Source organism: Eleutherodactylus coqui, chromosome 1 (assembly GCF_035609145.1).
Source record: "Eleutherodactylus coqui strain aEleCoq1 chromosome 1, aEleCoq1.hap1, whole genome shotgun sequence".
NCBI lineage: Eukaryota > Metazoa > Chordata > Amphibia > Anura > Eleutherodactylidae > Eleutherodactylus > Eleutherodactylus coqui.
The window spans coordinates 413,554,498-413,577,568 of record NC_089837.1 but is presented as its reverse complement, the minus strand read 5'-3'; the positions used below and the strand labels follow the sequence as shown (position 1 = coordinate 413,577,568).

The following is a 23,071-nucleotide window of genomic DNA, read 5'->3' as shown; positions in this document are numbered from 1 at the left end:
ACCCTCACGCTGAGAAGTCACTTTCTTCCATACAGTTGGTTTGATATAGCGAAAGTGAATGTTTTTCCCGCTGATCTGTAACTGGCGCTGCTTATCGCTCCCAGCTAAAGCAACCCGTCAGTTATGTGAGAATGACTAACGGGGGGCTGAGGGCTCAGTCATACAGACATGGTGTATTCGGTTGTGGAAATTGCTGCGTATTTATGTGACAAAGCTGCGCACATTCTCTGTATATTTCGTGATTTTTTTTGTATGTAAATATGGATGTACCATGTATGCACTGCAGAGTTTTACCGCTGCCATAGACTGGCATGGGCAATGTAGGTTTCAAATACAGAAAATGGGACATAATGCAACTTTACTTTCATACGTGTTTAAATAAGTGTGTGTGTGTTCGGAGCGTACCAAATCCACATGTAATGAGCAGACACAATACTCATGTGAGGGAGCCCTAGGGGTCTTATACATGGCAGATCAGCAGCCGAATGGCCTTCATGGAAGCGTTTCCTCTGTATTATTTTCCTGTGGCTATGGGACTGCAATTGGTCTACAAAAGAGCGCATGTTAGTTGTGTTAGCCAAATTTTTGTGTGTGTGTGTGTGTGTGTATATATATATATATTTGTGGACCATATTTCATACATATTTTCTCACATGTCTAATAGACCGCTCTGATTTGCATTGGGATATGCAGATGTGTTTATTTCACATGTGTGAGAGAAATTGCAGCATGTCCTATTTTGGTGCATATTGTGCACCAAAATTGGCCATTAATGCACAAAAATGTGTTGAATGCATGTGGTAAATGTGTATGTACGCATGAAGACAGTAGAAGTTAACAGGGGTGTGTGTGTGTATATGTATATATGTGTGTGTGTATATGTATGTATGTATATATATATATATATATATATTATAAATAAAATTTTTATTTATTTATTTTTTCATGCCCGGATACACACACCACAGTAAACACTGTCTTGGTGTGTGAAAATACCACGTTCACAGCTGTATAAAGTCAGGCAGGGTTTCTCAAATGTCCCTATAGCAAGCCGTTAATGATGACATTGTTAAGGACCGCTAGGTCACATTAACCTTTCAAGCCTTGGGTTCCAAATCAATTCGTATCCGGTGCACCACGGAGGCCAAAAACCACACAAAGAGTCGGTTTCTAGTTCTCCTCAGATACGTAGAGTTGAGCCACGGCAGATATACAGCTCACTCTGCTTAAGGCGTGCGTACTCTGAGCGTTTATTGACTTGGTATAGTTCTAATACAGGAAAGGAATACGTCATTAGTCACGGGGTTAATCTCATTGGGTTAGAAAAACATCAAGAATCGTGCATTGTTCAACAATCAGTGTAGTGAGAATATATCTGTTATGTTCTCAAGTGTCTGTTTCTCTTCAGCGTTATCTTGGTCCTCCCTTGTATTCACTTTGTTATTCAGGTGGTTGTAGCACAGTCAGTTCCTTTGTCCAAGTCTGCGAATGGAGGTGTGGGAGGCCTTTTTCTGATAACAGCTGTGTCCAGACTTGGTTCTCATGAAAAAGAACAGAGAGACACATTAGACATTGCACCGAATCTCCTGCCCTAAAGTTATTTCTGCTTGAATTATTGTTTCACTACACACAAGCTTATTTACATCTTATAATGCTCCATTTTGTATCTAGCGGCCATTTTGAGACAGATTCTTCCATATTATGAGCCTGTACCTTCTCAACATAGAACGTGACACACCAACTTGAAGAGAAACAACTGACATGAGCATCAAATTTAGGGCTCGTTCACACGGCCGGACGCTTAAGACACTGCGTGTATTGCGCATAAGGCAGCGTATCTCCCGCATGCTATCGTGTGACTAGGTTCCCCCTGCCCTCTCTTAGTGGTGTTGTGTATGTGCAGTATTATGCGGCCATAGAGAACTATATACGTGATTGTATGTAATACATGGTAATATAGAACATGCTGTGTTCTTTTACGTAATGGAAAAAGGGCCTAGTGTATCTGAACTGCCACGATGTACCGTGTATTTATTATACACACATAATACACAATTCAAATAAAATAAAATCACGCAATGTTGCGTGAAGAAAAAAAAATCACAGCCTGTTGTATCTTTTTGAGATGTCGCCCATTGTTTTCAGTGGGGCCGGTGACTGCAGCCTGATCTTCTGCTCGGCTGTGACAGCCACGGCGGGGGAACCTCTTCATCCCCAGGGTGATGAAGAATCCCCCATAGTGATGCAAGACTGTTTTCATTTGGTAGAAAGTGCAATATTGGACCGTGAATCACAGCCTGATATCGCCCTCGCCCGTGTGAAGGGGCCCTTGGGGCTCACTTATACAGACGTAGTGTATTTGCTCACATGATATGCTGCATACACAATACCGAAATGTGCGGAATCCCTGTGTATTTTGGGTGTTTTCCGTGGGTAAATCTGCAATGATCACTATGTAATAAATAGATACGGGGAAAGAGTTCTCCCCCTTGTGAACCTGCATATTTTCATGCGTCCATTTTTTGGTCCCAAATAGGTCATGCTGCGCCCTTTTTACGAATGCCACAATGCAAGTCTGTGGGGTTTCAGTATTGGTTATTACATGCATAAAAAATGTGTAAATGAGCCCTAAGGCTGGTTTTACGCAGCCGAGAAAACGGTGTGAGAGCTTTTGAATGGAGTCATACACACGAGCAATCTTTAATTCTTTTATTTTCCCACATTGTGGCATGTCCCATCTTTGGGATGTGCCCTCGGAACACCCCGCATCGCCTTTTGTTTTCAATGGGGCCGACACACCATCGCACGGCGTGTGAGTGCGATGTGAGGTTTACCTTTCAGATTGCTTCTTTCCTGCAGTGATGTGAGGCAGTTCGCAATATCAGGTCGATATCACACTCGCCTGTGTGAAATTGGCGTAAGGCTGGTTTTACACGGCCAAGAATCTTGCCCAAGTTTGATGCGTTGTGACACTCACAAAAATCCATTATTTTTCATCAAGTCCTGTCTTCGCATTCTTCGGAACGCATCATCCATTGTTTTCGATAGGACAGTAAAACACATGGGACACCATGCGAGGTGCCCACAGGTGCCATGCGAGGTGCCCACAGGTGCCATGCGAGGACTCCCATTGAAAACGATGAAACCCTTGCCTATACAGTGGGCTCTTCTCCCTCTACTTCCCAATATACTATATCAGCCCGCATACCGTTGTGGCTTTGTCGCGTTCAGGCACACTTGGTGGGGATGTCAGAATATGCATCTATTTCCCATACATCAGTGGGGCCAATACACAAACTTTATGCGCGTTCACACGGAAATTGATTTGCTACGTATTTTGGTGCAGATCTGCAGCACATTTCACCCCTCAATTTGAGCTCAATCGAAAGGGTGAAATCTTCTGCAGATCTGCCCCAAAATCCTCCACGAAATCAGCTGTGTGAACTCCACCTTGTCAACGTATCACACAGGGCGCGCTAACTGATAGAACGGTGTGCGGCGGCGTCCCCCCGCGCCTCTGGACTTTGTCTCTTCGGTTCGGTCTCTGTGTGTGCAGGCCTCTTTAGATGAGCCGATTATTGTTTGAAGAAGCCAGTGACGTCGCCGCCGGCTCGTTCGCGCTCACGTTGGCTGTATGCGTGAATGAGGAGGACTGAACACGCACAGGTTATACCGAATGATTTGGGAATGAGCCAATCATGTGTCTTTATTTATGTTTTTATGCCCACATAAAATGAATGCCGAATGAAAAGTGAATGATGATCGCTTGTTGGCTCGCCTTTAGCCCGATGATTATCATTCATGTTTGCTCGTTTGAATCCTTTTTTAAAGAGTATTCAGTCTTAAAGCACCCGGATGGGCATCTGGCTGAACTGAATACATGTATACACCCGGCTGACTCCACAGTGCTGACCCTTCTACGTGAACGTCCAGTCTCGGCTCACGGAGCGCCGGCACTGCCGTCTTCTGGCACGTCACTAATGACATTTCAGAAGATGCACCATTGTAAATCTACAAATACACAAACGTCTTTTAATACCATCTTTCTCGGCAAGTTCTTTTAAAAATCTAGTTGGCCGTGCAGTGGTACTGTAGCGCTAGAAAATGGCGCTAATGATGTGACGGAATTTGTGTGCAGATATAAAAGCACAGGATGAACGTATATGTAAAGTACAGCTCTGGCCGAGACTCCGAAGCTGTCAGGCCGGGCGGTCTAGAAGATATCCTGCTTCTTGCTCCACTTTATTATTTACTTGTGCATATCCTAATACACAAGAGGTAATAGGACGGCGTGTGCTGTGCCACTATTGGGGTGTTTTTTTTGTTTTTTTTAATTAAGTTAAAAAATCCAATTTCTTTTAGATTTTGTGCATCAGTTAACCAATCTGCAGTCTGTTGAATGACCACAGGGTGGTGCTGTTCACCTACAGGTTACCATCCAAGCAGATGTGTAGGCCCATGACACTGCTGGATGCTTGCTGCATGTCTTCCCAAGTGACGTGTTAGGCTTTCTTTAATTAAATTGCTGTTGAACTTAAGACCTCAGTTTTCATATTATCGCTATAAGTTCTCTTCTACAATTTAGAAACAAATACTGTAAAATTTGTGCTTTCTACTTCAATGTCTCATCTTGTTCCTTTACCTTTCTGCATCTTGCAGTTCCTCAAGCAGTTGGGTGTTGGCACTAGTTGGCAGTTTGTAGATGTCTATGGACTTGACCCAGAACTTCTCAGTCTAGTTCCTCGCCCAGTCTGTGCCCTGCTGCTTCTCTTCCCAATAACGGAAAAGGTAAGTTTCTAGTAGCTGCCGTGTTTGTCCCAGAGATGCTTAGTTGGAATGTAATACTGCCATGGAGGAACAGGTTACTGTTACTCTTTCTTTATACGAGATGTGTTAGGGCAGGCTCAAATGAGCACGTGGGAAAACGCTGAGTATATATCACAGCGTTTACCGCGTATCGCCACATATGGCAGTGAGTTTTGGCGTATTTCATGGACTGGCCCCCTGGTTTTATTGATTTTAAACTACCGACTCTGTCTCTTAGCAATGTTGCGTGTAAACGCCCCACATATGCAACGTAAGTACATATGTACAGTGTTTTGTACACACCCATAGAGAATAGGGCTCCATTGCAAGTAATGCGTGGCAAAATAGAACACGCTGCGTTCTTTTATTTTTTACTTGCATATTATATGCAATGAAAACATGCTAGTGTAACAGCGAAAATCAATGTATTTGAATTGCTGCGATCTACCACATGCCATACACATGTAATAAGTTCAGATAGGCTTGTGTGAGCCTGGCCGGAGGCCACAAGGACACGTGTCTGGGTTTTCTGCACCAACCCTGTACATTGGAATGTCCTACTCCTAAGGCCGTCTGCACACCACCGGGTTTGAATTGCTAAATTCGCGATCGTCTCCCACTCTGACTATCTGCGGCATTCTGCACCAATTCAAACTAATGGAATGTCTGCTCACACAGCATGCTCCATTTTCATGCGGGCTCCGCACTAATGGCTTTTACTGAAGTCATTTGAAACCACCTGACCAGTGGCCCCTCCGCAATTAACATTATCGCCTAGCGATGGCGCAGGAAAGATAATCAATTTTTGGGAAAAAAATCTGTACTTTGCATGTTTGACAGCTTGCCGTCCGAACCATCTGCAGTACGGAAGAAAAGAAATGACAGGTACACATGGATGCCGGCCGGGCACAGGGTCTGATTCTGCTGCGGGATCCCGCATCCGGAATCTGCCCCCGTTCGTGTGCAGGCAGCCTGAAACCCGCAACCCTTTGATAAGATCTACTTGTATCTGTAGATGTGCTTCGATGCTAAGCTGTAGACTGTAAGTCAAGTAGGCTTGCTTTGGCGCAGTGCATGTGTAAGAATACTGTTATTCTGCAGCCAAGACATGACATATGAAGAGCTGTGGATGGAAGAATGTCACGATTAACATTCAGTGATTGAATCCTTCTATTTTTCCTCCTTCAGTATGAGCACTTCAGGGCAGAGGAGGAAGAAAAGATTAAATCCCACGGTCAAGATGTAGATTCCTCTGTTTACTTCATGAAGCAGACGATAAGCAACGCCTGTGGAACAATTGGCCTCATTCATGCAGTGGCAAACAACAAGGACAAGCTTAGCTTTGGTAATTGTCTGCGCTTTTCCATAACTGTCCACCAGGGGATGCTATAGTGTCAGTTTTTGGGTGCATCTAGGTGTTTTGTACAAAGTTCTTGTTTCCTATAGAGTATTTAAAACTTTAAGGCTGTGTTCACACACGTAGTGGAGTTGGGCCAGAGTTTGTAATGGATTTTGGTGCAGATCGGTAGCAGATTTCTCCCTTTTCAATTAAATTCAAATTAAAGGGCTGAAATCCACAACAAATCAGTGATCACACGTGGCTGAAAATGGTGCGGAAAACCGACACAAAAATGTACATCAAAATCCACACCATTGCTGGTTTGTTTTTTTGATGCAGATCCCATCAGTGGTGTGGATTTTGAAATCGCTAGTCGCTCTCTTGACTCGACCGGATTTAGAAGGGATTTTCTAGTGACATAAAGCATTACTAGGGACACTGATACTGCAGCAATTATTAGACTTTTTTATTTATTTATTTTTTCCTAGTAGATAACAAGGTAACAGCCCCATAATAACGTTGTTGACTTGAACCGCAAGAAACCTCTCCTCTAAACTACTCCTTAGGGCCGTGTGTGTATGTCTAATATGTGCATCAGTCAGCCATAACATGTAAAACTACTGATGGGTAAAGGGAATAACTATTACCTTGGACACTGGCACCTGTCATGGGGTGGAATATATTTGGCAGCAGCTGAACGGTCAATTCTTCCCACAAAAGAGCTACTGTGGTACAAATTACTGGAAATGTTAAAGCGACCCTGTGGTGCCGCTTCTCTGACTACCTGATGCATCCGGTGTCATAGTACGTAGCAGTAGTCTAAGGCCTCATGTCCACAGGCTGGTCAGGTTCAGTGGGCGGGAGCCCCGCTGCGGGATCCCACTCTGCCCGCGGTATGAGGACACTGCTTACTAGTCCGGATGCGTGCGGGTCATCCGTCCTCTCCTCTGTGCATGTGGGCGTGCCCGCCAGCTCCCCCCCCCCCCCCCCCTCCCTGAACATGCGCAGTGGAGATTTTTGAATCTCTTGCTTTCCCGCGGGATCCGTGGAACACCCAGAGTGACTGTTCCGGGTATGCCGCAGATTGGACGGCTTCCGTTGACTGCAATAGAAGCCGTCTCTGCGGGATCCCAATAAGCTGCGGTTGCCCATGATTTTCTATGGGTGGCTTGAACTCCGGATCATTTGCGCGGGTGCCCCACAGGGTTCCCGAAATTCAGACCTGCCCGTAAACCTGAGCCCTAAGGCACTACTACATGCTGATGTGACTGGCCAGCACTGGTTAATCAAAGCTGATGCAGTTTCTTATACACTGTGTATTAGTTCACATCATTAGTCTATCAGGTAGTCAGAGAAGTGGCCATCTTTGTTTCTGGAGGGTTGCTTTAATGATGGATCATTGGATTTAATATTCTGTCTGATCGGTGTCTAGAATGTGTGACCTGATCTGCTGGACTATTAATTCTAGATTATGGAATATATTTAAAAAGTGTGTATAAATTACTTAAAGGGGGTGTCCAACTTTTTTTTTTTATAAAACCAGCTGCCCCGTGGGCCAAATAACTCCTTTGTAGGGGTAAAGACCATCCTATAGCAGAGTATTAGTCTAATAAGAACTATTCCTTCAGCTTCATCAGATTGTCAGTTGCCAGCTTGTTCTGCACGTTTGCTCTATTTGTAGATTTGCATCCTTTCCGCTTATTTTCTGTTTTGGTATATAAAAGGCCTACCTTTTTTTAGACAACAAAAGTAAGATGATGTTTTAAATATAACACATCATGATGGTTAAACTGGATTAGGAGGGGTGTCATGTCTCCTTAAAGGGGTTGTCCCGCGCCGAAACGTTTTTGTTTTTTTTCAATAGCCCCCCCCCCCGTTCGGCGCGAGACAACCCCGATGCAGGGGTTAAACAAGAAAACCGCACAGTGCTTACCTGAATCCCCGCGCTCCGGTGACTTCTTACTTACCTGCTGAAGATGGCCGCCGGGATCTTCTCCCTCGGTGGACCGCAGGGCTTCTGTGCGGTCCATTGCCGATTCCAGCCTCCTGATTGGCTGGAATCGGCACGTGACGGGGCGGAGCTACAAGGAGCCGCTCTCCGGCACGAGCGGCCCCATTGAGAAAAGAAGAAGACCCGGACTGCGCAAGCGTGTCTAATCGGGCGATTAGACGCTGAAAATTAGACGGCACCATGGAAACGGGGACGCTAGCAACGGAGCAGGTAAGTGAATAACTTCTTATAACTTCTGTATGGCTCATAATTAATGCACAATGTATATTACAAAGTGCATTAATATGGCCATACAGAAGTGTATAGACTCACTTGCTGCCGTGGGACAACCCCTTTAAGGAGAGTACCCATAAAATGTATGGAGACACCTAGGGGGTGAGTGGATCAGGGGATGGTATAGTCTCTTCCCAAGGGGAGCACCCAGGAGGGCTGTGGGGACACCTAGAAGGTGAGTGAGAAGACTTTTATAAGGCTTTGCAAGCTCCTCTGGGTAACTTATGGAAATAAGGAAGATGGAAAAATACCTATGCAGCGCCACCCTGAAACAGCTGTCTGTGTATGGTTTTCTTGCTTTAGTTTCCTATTCCCAATCATTGGTAAGACTTGTTACAGTCACATTGATTTGAAGGAATGCTGCCATCCAATAGGTGGCGCTGCAGAGGTATTTTTCCATCTTCCTTTTGATGGTAAAACTATAACCCCTAAAACGTTTGCCCAATCTGTATTATAAAGGATTAGCGATTAAATAATAAATAGATATTTTCTTTTTTGCACGGACCTCTTCCACAGAGATGGTCACAACTCGGGTCAGTCGCTAATTCTGTTATAGTGGAGAGTACGGCCAATCTTATAGGAAGCTAAATAACCTAACATGATGTTTTTAGATTGTTGCAGAAAACCCACGCAAATACTGGAGAACAAACTTTCTAGGCAAATGTTGTACTTGGCGAGATGCAGACCCCCACAGGACCCATTGCTAGAAGTTAACCCTTTCCAGTCCAATTTATGTCCTGGTTTTCCTAGGTGGCTTACTCTTTTTCTGCCGTTATACAATGGCGCTATATGCTGGCTAAAGCCAGTACTGCATGAGGTGACACGTTGGATAGGCTCCGACAGCAGAGAGGCTGGCAATATACAGTAAGAGAACCCCGACGGATGTCTACCAACATCAGAGCTGTACAGCCTCAAATCGTAATGTCTTCACAGGTCAGACAGTGGATTGGAAAGGGTTAACAGTGCTGATCGCTGAGACCCCCTACAATATATTGAAACCGATCAATAGTATAAGATCAAGATCTGGCAAAAATCTACTGCATAATGCTATGACATTAAAGCTGATGCATAAACGAGTAGATCGGCAGTCACTGAAGATACGTCTGTATGCCAGACTCCCCATACAGTGTGTGTATATAATCTCTCTGTATCCCGGATGGGAGCCGGTTAGCTCTTCTTCTTCTGACAGTTGTTTTTTTCCCCTCAGAATGTGACTCTGCTTTGAAAAAGTTTCTCGATGAGTCCTCCTCACTAAGTCCTGAAGAAAGAGCCAAATTTCTAGAAAAGGATGAGGTATGTACAAGTAGAACTTCTTGCTGTATTTAACTGTGGGCAAAGTGATCAGCTGATCAGTATGGCACCTACATTCTAAGGGGACCCTTGCAGGGACTTGTGCTTTAAATGGTCACTGACTTTTCAAACAACTTCATGTTTGTGGCAGTTAATCATTTTATTTACTTAAATTGCTGTCCACTCTGACTGCTCTGTCTTATCGGTGACTAGAAGCAGGTATCATTTTGCAACAAAGGAGGGTTTTGCTTCCCATAGAAGCATATGGAGAGGGACGGAGGGAAAGAAGCAGGGATACATACTGATATAACTGCAGCAGCTTGGTGAGTTCTTTCCTGTACTACAGCTACTGCACTCACATCTGCACTGCTCAGTACTTCTCTTGTGTTCTTCATGCTGATGTTGTTTCTCTACAGACAGGGAGCAGAATCTGCCATTTCTTGTGTATAGAGCATAGCGTAGCAGCAGTCTCCTTCTACCTGCTCGGGGACAGCCGAGTATAAGCGGGAGTAACTGGTGAAAAATGTAGGATACAAATCCTTTAACAGGCAGATATGTTAATCATCATGTACACCTGGCAGCTTCTTCTGAAAAGTCGGGCAGGCTTTAAAAGTTGTCTGGGAGACTTTTGAAAAGGGTAAAAAAATGGATTCCTTCCCTGCTGCTTTTGTTTCGCATGCACTCACTTTCAGGCGCAGGGACCTGGTGCTGATGTCAGGGATACCATAATCATGTGACCGCTGCAGCCAATCACTGGCTTCCTTCAGTTGGGGATCAGCTGCAGCAGTCACTTGACAGATCATCGGTACGTCTTTAAGCCCCATTTACATGACACTACTGTCGGGCAAATGATGGCCAACACTTGTCCCTGCATGTACTCCCTCCGTGCTGCTGCACAGCAATGCGCATCGTTGGCTCACAGCAGGGCTGCTGGAGGTTTCACTCCTCGCTCTCCCCCACCCCTCTCCATTCACTTAACACAGCGCCCATTCAGTACCGAGCGGCTGCTGTTTACACTGACCGCTCAGCGTTCAGCCCATCGTTTACACTGCATAAAATCCTGAATGACTGAACAGCAGTCCGAATAAAAGCATGCAGATTTGATTCGTGGACCTTTTAGGTGCGGAAATCAGTTCGCAGCATACTTCATTTAGTGCGGTTCTCGCACAGACGGCTTCCATTGAAGTCAATGTAAGTCGTCTGATTTGCTGACGGCCACGGATTCTGTGGGAAAGCATTACAGAAAAAAGACCGGCAAGGTAAGCGGGGCCTCGGCTATGAGCAGGATCTGATTCCGCTGCGGGCTTCCGCATGTGGAATCCAACCTGCCCATGGATGTGAGCCCTAAGGCTTCTGTGGCTGAATGTGAATGGTGTAAATTAATTTTAATTTTATTTTTTTTATGTATTTTACATATTCTTTTAACTAGTGTAAATCTTAATCACTGTATTAGTAAAACGTTATGCCGCTTTCTGACTTCCAGTGTTTTCACAATCTTATTTGATGGCAAATGAGAACTATGCAGTGTTTACAATCAGAGGCTGAAAACGCATATGAACATAAAGGGGACCTGCACCATAAACTAACACATGGTGCTCTTAGAGGAGGTGATGGAGAGGTGTGTGTTGGTTTTTTAGTTGTTCGGCTCCTTGGATCCTGCAGTCTCTGCCGCTGAAGCCTGCACTGGGCACAAAAGTCTGACTTTCAGAGTCCCGTGCTTGCGCTCTGCCGTAGAATTGTAAGGGAGAGTGCACACATGGGACTCTGAAAGAGTCCGGTTTTTTTTTTTTGTTTTTTTTTTAATGCGCCGTTTGGGCTTTAGTTCCGGTTTTCAGCTTCTATGTGTAAACAAATATGTTCCCATCCACTCCTAGGAAACGGATATATTCAACTCTTTTAGGGAGGAGAATCACAAAGTAGATGATGGTTTCATAACATTTTGTTCTTGTGCAGTGAACAAGTGTTTCATAAAAACTGATCACATGCTTTAAAGATGACATATCATGACCCCCAAAAAGTAGAACCTAACTGCATACATTATGATTATTCTCCCCTATTGCATTGCTCCTTCTATTGCGCCCACCATCTCCTTATTTCCCCACAATGATGCTGTTCACATGGGCAAACCTGCAGCCCCTCTGACAGCTTCCGGCTCCCCTGTACATGTTGTTGCAGTTTGCAGCGGCATACCTTTATTCCGGTGTATATTACAGTACTAGCGCTTGATGTTCTGGCACTTTGTAACTTCTCTCTACTTTAGTACTGAACCTCTTTAACCCTCTCCAATCCAATTTTGGCTTCGGGTTTTCCTAAAAGGCTTTCTCTTTTTGCTATTATACAACAGTGCCATCTGCTGGCCAAAGCCAGTGTGTGTGCGCCAGAGAGGCTCCGACAGCGGAGTAACTGGCAATAGACGGTAAGAATACCCTGTTGGACGTCACATTGGAGCTGTACAAGCTTCAATCAGAATGTAGGAAGATGTCGGTGAATTGGAAAGGGTTGATATTCTAAATTTTAATGACCTAATGATGAGATTTATTACTCGCCTTTCATATGCCAGGCTTAAACTAAAGTGCTATGGGTCCCATGATGCATCAGTGCAGCATGACATGACCAGCTAGAGCCTGTACCATCTGTTTGCTGGGAGGATAGTGCTGTTGCCATCTGTATTATATATTCATATTAACGTGTTACAGACGAAGTATACAGTCAGGAGGATGAGCTGTGATCTCCTCTATTATAACTGTGTGATAGGAGCTGTGTGATCATCATTGGTAAGTATGATAGGAGTGTCTACATCCCCTGTAAAGAGCTGCTATGGTGGGGTCCATGTAATATCGTGCAGAAGTTATTCTGACTGAAAGCTGACTAATTTAAGCATACATAAACCCAAGTAAATCTGAGCTGGTCAGAATTAAGACTACGTGACCCTCCTGAGGATAGACCATGAGTTTCAGATAGAAAGGAATAACTAACCAAGGTAATACATAGTGTGTGTATAATGTAAACTGTGCCAGCTATACACCAGTGTAAATGTTTAGTGACATTTACATATTTCTGTCTTCACCTATGATTACCTTGTTGGACAGTTGCTGGCCCCATCCCCTCCAGTTAACATCATCCACTTTTTGCACCACTTCTGAAGTGCTGAGGGGTCCCAAAAACTGCATGCAGCAAAACTTGCTAAATAATTTACAAATCCTGAATAACTGGTGTGAATAGGTTAATGTTCTCCACCCACAATAGTTTCAGTTAAGAAATCTCAATGGAAAAATGTGCGTCAAAAATGCAGCAATGTATCCCATGTCTCCCCAGTAGATAGCTGTAAGGATGTAATTGTTGACTTTTTGGTTGTGTACATAGTTGGTATTCCTGTGGTCCCGCTTATTACAGTGTAGCAGAGACTAGTATGCCTGTAACTATTAACAAGATTATTGCTCTCCTATTCCAGAGTATTCGGGTTACACATGAGAGCAGCGCTCAAGAGGGACAGACTGAGGTAAGGCTTCTTGTTTATTCTGTCTTTTCTGCCCACTTCTTGCCAATTTTCAGGGAACAGACCTGACACTGATACGGCTCATTCAGATGTAAGTGAAACCCCTGTGTGGGAATATATTGGCGGAGAAGAGCCCCCTGTACAATCATTATTCTGCTGCTGTGTGAATGTTTGCAGGTAATCCTTGTCATGCATGCAGAGGTCAACAAATGTAGGGAAGGCCTAAGCAAGAGCTTACATACAAGAGGGCACAGGCGTGGAGCCGCGGAATTGTGAGCTCTGTCCTGGGAGTGGAAACATTTTCAGATTTATATAGAACTGTGAATTCTGGATGCCAGGTTAAGTATTTGGCCTCGATGCAGTGAGCACCATCTACCCACCAACTCTCTCTCCATTGAAATAAATTAGGAGTGTAAGGGATACCTGTGACTCTATGCTCACAATAGAGAATAGGCAGTTTTAGGGCCAAGATTGACTCTACATACCTTGTATTGATTTTCTAGAGCACCTATGGCAGCGTGTGGCCCATATAGATGCTGTTCTGCATATATATATATGTATATGTGTGTGTATATATATATATATATATATATATATATATATATATATATATATATATATATATATATATATATATATTATATTACACTATGCAGCACTGTCCTGCATAGTGTTAGAAACCTGTGTCAGACCCAGTTTGACATCAGAGCTATACAGGAAATTCTCTGTCAGACAAAGCCTGACACGGGATTGGAAAGGGTTAATGTCTGGCCCAAGACAACTCTTCTTCCGGTGTGGTCTAGAGACACCAAAATGATTGGACACACCTGATGTAGAACAATAGGTTGTATGTCAGATGTTATATGCACCCGAAGAATGGACTTGTACCCTGCCAGGCACTTGTACACATGAAGCTGGGGCAGATGCACCTCGCTGCACTGTGCATACCCCTGGAGATGAGTCCTGGGCTCGGGTAAGTTATAACACTATGATCACAAGGACATTTTTAGAAAGCTATACCCAACTGCATAATGATATTCTGGCAGTTTAATGGCCCTAAATATGCTGACAGACTCCCTTTTAACCCTTTGCAATCCAATTTTGGATTCAGGGTTTCCTAGGGGGCTTTCTATTTCTGCCATTTTACAATGGCGCAATCTGCTGGCTAGAGCCAGTACTGCGGTATGGGACATGCTGGAGAGGCCCAAATACCCCCCCGGCGACGTAGTGGCCAGTAATATACAGTAAGAATACCCTGCTGGATGTCTTCCCACATTGGAGCTCTACAGACTTCAATCAGAATGTCTTTAGATGTGAGACAGTGGATTGGAAAGGGTTAATATGTTCTAAATATCAAGTGTAATGGAGTATGCTCACGGTCCATATATACTAAGGGGGTTTTCTGCATGCTCTGAAGAATTGTAATTTTGTATTCTTCCAGCTTGTTTAACAAAATAAAAAAATGAAATTTGAAATGATAAAAAGAGAAAAAAAAATCAAGATTTTAGAATTGGGAACATTTTGGAAGAATCTTAGATTTTAATTTTGGGTGTTATCTCCCAGTCCTAGTAGTAGCATACATGCACCCATAGCAGTGGGATCAGCCCTCCAGTGGTTGCTTGTCCTGCCTACCATACTATGGGCTAGCGTGTCTTACTGTGTGACTATCGCATCGCTTTCCACCTTTTGTGAAGTCCTGTGTTATTTCCTGCCCCAGGACTTTTTGCCTCCCTTGGGGGGGTATATATATAATGCTGAGTCGTGACCTCACCAGCTGTGCCAGTCTGCTCCATTCACTTACATTTAGTCAATGTGTAATTCCATACAAGCGTCGGCACAGTGTAAGGAGCGTCTCGGAGTAGATTTCCCCCACATTGGTAATACAGGGAAGCGGTAGCCTGAAGCCATGATGGTATCTGTTGCCATGACTACTCTTGGGCTCCTAGTCAAAAAGGGTGTCAGGATTGAACATGGCTCTCAAGCCTTGACATATGTCAGATAGTTACTTCAAATGACATTTCGGTTCTTCATGTACTCCAGAAGTGACAAGAAAGGACTTCCTAGGTTGACGAAATCCTCCAGTGAAGCCGGATTATATTAGCGACGCCCGTAACGCTGTATGTGGGAAATGACCAACTTCAGACCCTGTTCTGCCCTGATAGCGATATTCTCTTCCCTTCCTCCATTACTGCACTGCAGTTCCTGGCTGTTCTCCCAGCGGCTATGTGCATGGCAGTGCAGTAAGCCCCGGGGTGTGATGTAACCCCATGATATATGGGATTGTGAGCTCCCCATTCTAATACTGCATTTTTAATCAAATAAATGTTTTGGAGGCTTTTATATTATTGGATTAAAGCTTTTCACCTCAAACCTGCTAGTCAATGGGAAAAGTCACTACAGTACTAGACTAGATCCGGCAAGCGGGACTGTAGCCACTGTTTCCCTGGAATAGGACCTGTCATATGAGCTCCAGCTATAAAGGGAACCTGTTGTATAGAACGTGCCCTGTGGTATCTGCACTAATACAGCAGTACGGTAGCAGATCCTTTAACTACGTTTCAGTCCTAAATAACAATTTTCTCGACTATTTTATGCATGAAGTTGATGCAATAACCCTATATATTTATTTATTTATTTTTTCATGGGCTACCGAAAATGTTTATTTTCAGCTTTTTTTTTTTTCAGAACTTTTTCTCTTTTTATTAAATGTAATGTGTGCAAAAAGATTTATTTATAATTCTGTAGTTTTTAAAATTTAAACTAACACTTAGGATATAGGAATAGGCACCCCATTTTCCTTCGGCTGTTTTGATATGTAACTTGCATAGGGTGCCCCTGGTGATGGTTTGGATTGGCGTGTGGGTGTTTTTTGTTTAGTTTTTTTTCTGTATTCCATATATTTTAGCTTGTTTTTCTAATATACAAGACCTCTGGGGGGCCATTTACAGTGATGCATATAATTTGTTTTTTTTCCTCTGCAACTGCAGCAGCATCCATAGGAGCCCCAATTACTGGAGAAAATGCCCCCTTAACGACAAATGACGTACCGGTACGTCATGGAGCTTCGGGGTATGTATGAAGAGAGGTTGCGTGGCAACCTCTCTTCATACAGTGCGGGCGTCAGCTGTTTATAACAGCTGACACCCGCGGGCAATAGCCGCGAGCGGCTATTAACCATTTAAATGCCGCTGTCAATTCTGACAGCGGCATTTAAATCCCCCAACGGTGTTCGGGAGTCCCGCGCGGCCCCCCCCCCCCCCCCCCCCCGCGGTGAGATCGGGGGAGCCATGCACGTATCATGGCAGCCGGGGGCCTAATGAAAGGCCCCATGGCTGCCTTAGCAGACTGCCTATCAAGCCGTCCCCGTGGGGTGGCTTCATAGGCTGCCTGTCAAAAAGCAGTATGACGTAATGCTATAGCATTACGTCATACTGCAGGAGCGATCAAAGCATCGCATCTTAAAGTCCCCCAGGGGGACTTCAAAGTAAAGTAAAAAAAAAGAATCCATGAAGTTTTTTTTTAATTGAAAAAAAAAAAAGTTGTAAAAGTTTAAATCACCCCCCTTTTGCCATATCTATTATTAAAAAATCTAAATAATAAATTAAAAATATGTATTTGATATTGCCGCGTCCATAAAAGTCCGATCTATCAAAGTAGCACATAATTTTTCCCGCACGGTGAACGTTGTCCGAAAAAAAAAAAAGAAGAACGCCAGAAAAAGCGATCAAAAAGTCATCTGTATTCCAAAATGGTACTATCAGAAACTACAGGACATCCCGCAAAAAATGAGACCTTGCGCAACTACGTCGACGGAAAAATAAAAAAATTATTGCGCGCACAAAATGACGACAGAAAATAATTGAAAAAAATTTTATGTCTTTTTTAAAAAAAAAAAAAAAAAAAAGAGTATAGTAAAAAAAAACCTAAACAAGTTTGGCATCGTAGTAATCGTACCGACCCATAGAATAAAGTTATCATGTCGTTTTTGTTGCCATTTGTGCGCCGTAGAAGCAAGACGCACTAAAAGATGGCAAAATGTCGTTTTTTTTTTTTGATTTTACTCCACTTAGAATTTTTAAAAAGTTTTTCAGTACATTATATGGTACTTTAAATAGCACCATTGAAAAATACAACTCGTCCCGCAAAAAACAAGCCCTCATACAGTGACGTGGATGGATAAATAAAGGAGTTATGATTTTTTTAAAGGGGGGAGGAAAAAACGAAAATGGAAAAAGAAAAATGGCCGCGTCATTAAGGGGTTAAAGAACAGTAGTTACTAGCTAAGCTGGTTCTTTAAGACCCTGCAGCTTTGCCATGCCCAGGGTCCCCAGTGATTGCCATTTACTCTATTCACTACATGAGACTCGCTGAGCACTATGTATACTTGAAAGGCAAAGCCAAGCAGTTGTAGACCCCTTCAGTCTCCTCGGGCCGCTCTCACACAGATGTTAGCAAAACGTTGCATTTGAAATCGCATCATTTTACTGTGATTTCGAGCAGCATTTTCAAACTCCTCGTACGGCATCTTTTAACGCACCCCATCATTGAGATGGGTGATGAAGTGCACTAACACGCATGATAATAGAGCAGACTGCGCTGCAAAATCTAATGCTGCATTCGAACGCTAGCCTGCAAGGCCCCATTGAAGTCAGTGGGAGTGGGTTTTTTTGGCGTTTAGCGCGGCGTTTCAAACATATATGGCACATTTCAGGAATGGTTATCTATGCCCTCTTTAAAAAATCTAAATTAATTATGGCAGCAATATGTAGTATTGTGTTGTCTTTAACGATGTCAGTAGTTGCATATTTGCTAAAACCACCAAGCGGCTGCCAATACAGTCAAATAAAATGGTGGCGGCACACTTGGCTTTTAACACCTTAACGATCGCTGATATGCCTTTTGACGGCCTGTATCAGTGGTGTATGTATGAAGGGAGATCGTGGGGTGATCTCCCTCCATATATTGTGGGCGCTGGCTGTAAGAAACAGCTGCCAGCAGCGATTGGCCGTGCGGCTGATTGGACCTGTTAACCCCTTGTAATGCCGCGGTCAATTCTGACAACAGCATTTAAATCCCCCAAACGATGTTGGGTGGTACCGTACAACCCCCTGCGGTAATATCGCAGTGAGCCATGTGAGTGTCATGGCAGCCTTCTGAAAGGCCCCAGGGCTGACCTGGCAGAATGTCTATCAAGCCATCCCCGTGGGGTGGCTTAATAAGCTGCCAGTCAAACTGCAGTATGATGTAATGCTATAGCATTACATCATACTACAGGAGCGATCAAAGCATAGCTAGTTGTACCCTAGGGGGACTAAATTAAAAGAAAAAGAAAAAAAAGTAAAAATAAGAACAAAGTTTATTTAAAAAAAAAAGGAATAAAATTTTTAAAAAAAGCGAAAACCTTTTGCCATATTTATAATAAAAGAATTTAAAGAAAACAAATTCATATTTGGTATCGCTGCATCCATAACGCATTATTTACCCCACACAATGAATGTCGTCAGAATAAAAAAACGAAGAATGCCAGATGCTTTTTTTTTTTTTTTTTTTTTTTTTTTTTTTTTTTCCCCCGGGCAACCAGTCTCCAAGACGAAATGCAATAAACTATCAGTCATATGTTTTCAAAAATGGTACCAACACATACATCCCGCAAAAAATGAGCCCTCGCACAACTATGTCGACGGAAAAATAAAAAGGCAATAGTACAGCAAAAAAAAAAAAAAGTTTGGTATCGTAGTAATTGTACTGACCCATAGAATAAAGCTACCCTGTCCTTTTTTATTGCAGTTTGTGCGCTGTAGAAACAAGACGCAATGAAAGATGGCAGAATTTCAAAATTTTTTTTTTTGCCATTTCCCTCCACCTAAAGTTTTTTTTTTTTTTAGTACATTATATGGTACATTAAATAGTACCATTAAAGCATACAACTCATCTCGCAAAAAACAAGCCCTCATACAGCGACCTCTCTGGATAAATAAAAGTTACGTGGTTTTTTTTTGTTTGTTTTTTTTTTTTAAAGGGGGAGGAAAAAACTAAAATGGGGGGGACAAGCTTGGTAATGAATGAGTTAAAGGGGTTGTCCCGCGCCGAAACGGGTTTTTTTTTTTTTCAAACCCCCCCCCCCCCCCCGGTCGGCGCGAGACAACCCCGATGCAGGGAGGTAAAGAAAGCTTACCGGAGCGCTTACCTTAATCCCCGCGCTCCGGTGACTTCAATACTTACCGCTGAAGATGGCCGCCGGGATCCTCTGTCTCCGTGGACCGCAGGGCTTCTGTGCGGTCCATTGCCGATTCCAGCCTCCTGATTGGCTGGAATCGGCACGTGACGGGGCGGAGCTACACGGAGCCGGCATTCTACACGAGCGGCCCCATAGAAGACAGGAGAAGACCCGGACTGCGCAAGCGCGGCTAATTTGGCCATCGGAGGGCGAAAATTAGTCGGCACCATGGAGACGAGGACGCCAGCAACGGAGCAGGTAAGTATAAAACTTTTTATAACTTCTGTATGGCTCATAATTAATGCACAATGTACATTACAAAGTGCATTATTATGGCCATACAGAAGTGTATAGACCCACTTGCTGCCGCGGGACAACCCCTTTAAGAAAATGTAAAACCATTTTGAAGTGATATTGGAAGTTGAGAATGTGTGTGAAGTACGATGAGAACTGCATCGTGAGTTTGGAACAAAACCAACAGGCCTATTTGTGATAAGCTTGAAACCTGTGGCACGGTGTGTGATGTGCAGAAGCCAAGAGCTGGGAGGCTTCGCACCTCAACAGGTCCGGCCTCCTTGGATATGGTGCTGGAACAGATTACATGCTAACCACAGAAGTCAATGTGCACATGAGACAGGAGATAGCAGATCCAGCATACAACACATTAAGGCAGCACATTACAAAGTTTACATCCTGAGCTTGTTACATACCATGAATGAAGATGACCCTGATCGAAGAAGGCAGTACTGTGACAAATGCCGACTGAAGCACAATTTAAACTAAATGTTACATACAGTAAGGGCTCATGTCCACAGGCGGGTTTTAATTCTGGGATCCGCCTGGTGTACCAGCGCAGATGATTCGGAGTTCAAGCCGCCCATAGGCAATTCATGGGCGCCTAAAGCTTACTTAAAGCATGCGGGTTTGTTTTCCGGACCATCCATAGCATGCTGCGATTTGCTGTGGGACCGGCTTCCATTGAAGTCAATGGGAAGCCGTCTGATCTGCGGCATACCTGGAACTGTCACTCTGGGTGGGCTGTGGGTCCCAAGGAAAAGCAGGACATTTTCAAAAAAAATATCTCCACTGCGCATGTGCGGGGGGCGTGTCGGTCAGTGGGCCCGCCCACATCCACAAAAGAGACGCCGGATGACCTGCACGCGTCCGCAATGTCCACATGCCGCAGGCAGGGAGGGATCCTGCGGTAGGTCTCCCACCCACGGAACCCAGCCCGCCCGTGGACATGAGGCCTAAATCATCATAATTGTGTCTATTGGTCTCCAAAAAATCCTCAGATTCACATGAATAAAGCATTTGCGCTGGTAAACTGATTGCTTTATCCACGTGAATGTGAGGAATAGTCCAATGAAACTCCTCATCCAGGGGTTTCATTGGACTAGCCTTTTTTTTTTTTTTGAAGACTGTAGCTTGTCATGTTTTGTACATCTAGTTTACTGGCCCTTGGTGCGCTTTATGCAAGTGAGCGAACTTGCTTCCAGCTAGAAGGCGCCCCACCATGCCATCACCGAGCCGTGAAAGCCTACTTGGATAACCTGCCAGCATGTTGGATAGAACAAAGAGGTGCTGTTGAAGTGCTTCCTCGTTCCCCTGACTTACCACCCCTCAACGTCTGATTTTGGCAAACTACTTTTTAGGGTTTTCTACAGGTACAAGTGTCTGGATGTCACTGGTGACCACTTTGAATACCGATTGTGATTGCAGAAGTCAAATATGACTCACAACTATCCTTTGATGTCTATCAATCTAGTAATAAAACTTTATGCGTATTTTTTATTTTTGTATTTATTGAATTGTGCCCTTTTGTGCCGCCCTGCATTCTTGTAATATATAAAGTAAAATAAAGAAAACTGTAAGAACAGAAATAGAAAAATGGAAGTTAACAAAGAGGCTTGTTGGCATATTCTCATGTGCTGCTGGGCATTGCCTGGATTTAGGTGGTGCCTGGAGGGCAGTGGCTGCTTGAATAGAAAAGTATTCCAATAATAACTCTATTATAGGATTTTTCAAACATAAGCCCATAATACAATCTTTACACTAGATTCATCGCTGGGCTTTACTTTCAGTGGAGTCTGTGCGGATGTTTTCTGATGATGATGATGATGATGGTGATGGTGATGGTCATGGTCCTCTGAGTTCCCATAAGACCAATGCTCTCTTCTGTTGAGGGACATTCTGCTGGGCTGAGAACTCGGAGCTCCTGAGACTTTCTCACAGCCAGGAAGTGGCTGCAAGCGTTGCATAGGAAGAGGAATGCAATGTTATTCCAGGGTCAGGTCATAGATGTAAATGCACATGTCTCCTCCACGCTGGTTTCTGCCTACTTGACTGAACACTACACATGCCTAAGCTGTGGGCAAGAGACTACCTGGTGGGCACCTCATTGACTGCCTGGGCAGGGAGTTCTGCATTCTAAGGGATGGGAATGCAGGAAATGTATTTAGTGAGGCTGTAATATGTAAATGTGCTACAAAACAGTTCATGCTGTATAAAGTTCAGCAACATTGTAATGTTAAACCGTTACAGAACACTTCATTATAGAATCCTTTTACAATGTTTCTACACCTGAGTAGTAGAACCATTAGGGCTTCTTTACATGGTGCGCATTATATGCTGTACCAATCTGCCATAGGTTCCTATATTTCCACTCACACATTGCGCAAAGTACGTGTGCTAGAATGATCGCGGCATGTTCTATCTTGACATGTATATGTGCCAAGATTAGTGCATGGCATTTGGCGGCACGCAACACGTACACCATTTTATAGTAGACTTGCTTTGTGCCGCCTTATGCCCCTTCACGTTCACCATATGCATAAATGCACTTATTGTAAAAAATCACACCCCTAGAAGTTGTCGGTTTGCTGCAAAACCCGGCATGCAGTTTTATCTCAGGCTGATATGCAATTGATTAGAGTTGTGCTGTGATTAAATGAACAATCTTGTCACATGAGGCTGTAAAAGTGGTCCCACCTTTGGCTTGTAACAAAAAAAAAAAAAAAAAAAGACTTGACATGCGTGTAGAGCTGCTTGACCTCTAGGCTCCTCTATGTTGCCATCTGAGAGATTTTGCCCAGTTAATGGAATTTGAAAGGGGCGCATTATTGGAATGTGAAAAGCTGGATGTTCGTATCGACAAGTTGCCCACCAGCTGGTAAGTTTTGGGTCCAGTGGATGCATGAAGGCACACAAGGTGACTGGGGTCAGGATGCCCTCAGCAGTAGAGAGGATTGTCTGATTGTACGGCAAGCACGAGCATCTGCAACTGTGTTTATCTGCCATGTAAAGACTGGTGTTCCATTGTTAAAAGCCATTGTGTCTGTCTGAACCATTTCCAGGACCTTGGCTAAAGAATATTTGGTCTCACGGCGCCCATTATTTGTTCTGCCTTTTGACGCTCCTTATCCCCTTTATTTGCAGTGGTGTCATGAACTACAAAGCTGGACAGCTACAGAGAGGAACTAGGTTGTCTTCAGCAACAAATCCAGGTTTAGTTTAATCACAAGCACGGTAGTCATCAATGCCCAGAGTCCTAGGGGGTTGAGTGCCTCAATACTGTCCTGGTAGTGAAGCAGCATACTGCCCCCTGCTGGTGTGATGGTCTGGGAGGCCATCGTATAT

At 43.9% G+C, this 23,071-nt stretch overlaps 1 protein-coding gene across 2 annotated transcripts in view; it reads left to right on the top strand.

Annotated features, from left to right (window-relative positions):
* Positions 1 to 23,071, top strand: part of UCHL3 (ubiquitin C-terminal hydrolase L3) — a 45,636-nt gene that overhangs the window by 2,740 nt on the left and 19,825 nt on the right. For both annotated transcript variants that reach the window (XM_066581034.1, XM_066581026.1), the window contains 4 exons: positions 4,660 to 4,788; positions 5,995 to 6,151; positions 9,637 to 9,722; positions 13,171 to 13,218. In XM_066581034.1, the coding sequence (XP_066437131.1) occupies positions 4,660 to 4,788; positions 5,995 to 6,151; positions 9,637 to 9,722; positions 13,171 to 13,218 (420 nt within the window). The remainder of the gene's footprint in view (positions 1 to 4,659; positions 4,789 to 5,994; positions 6,152 to 9,636; positions 9,723 to 13,170; positions 13,219 to 23,071) is intronic.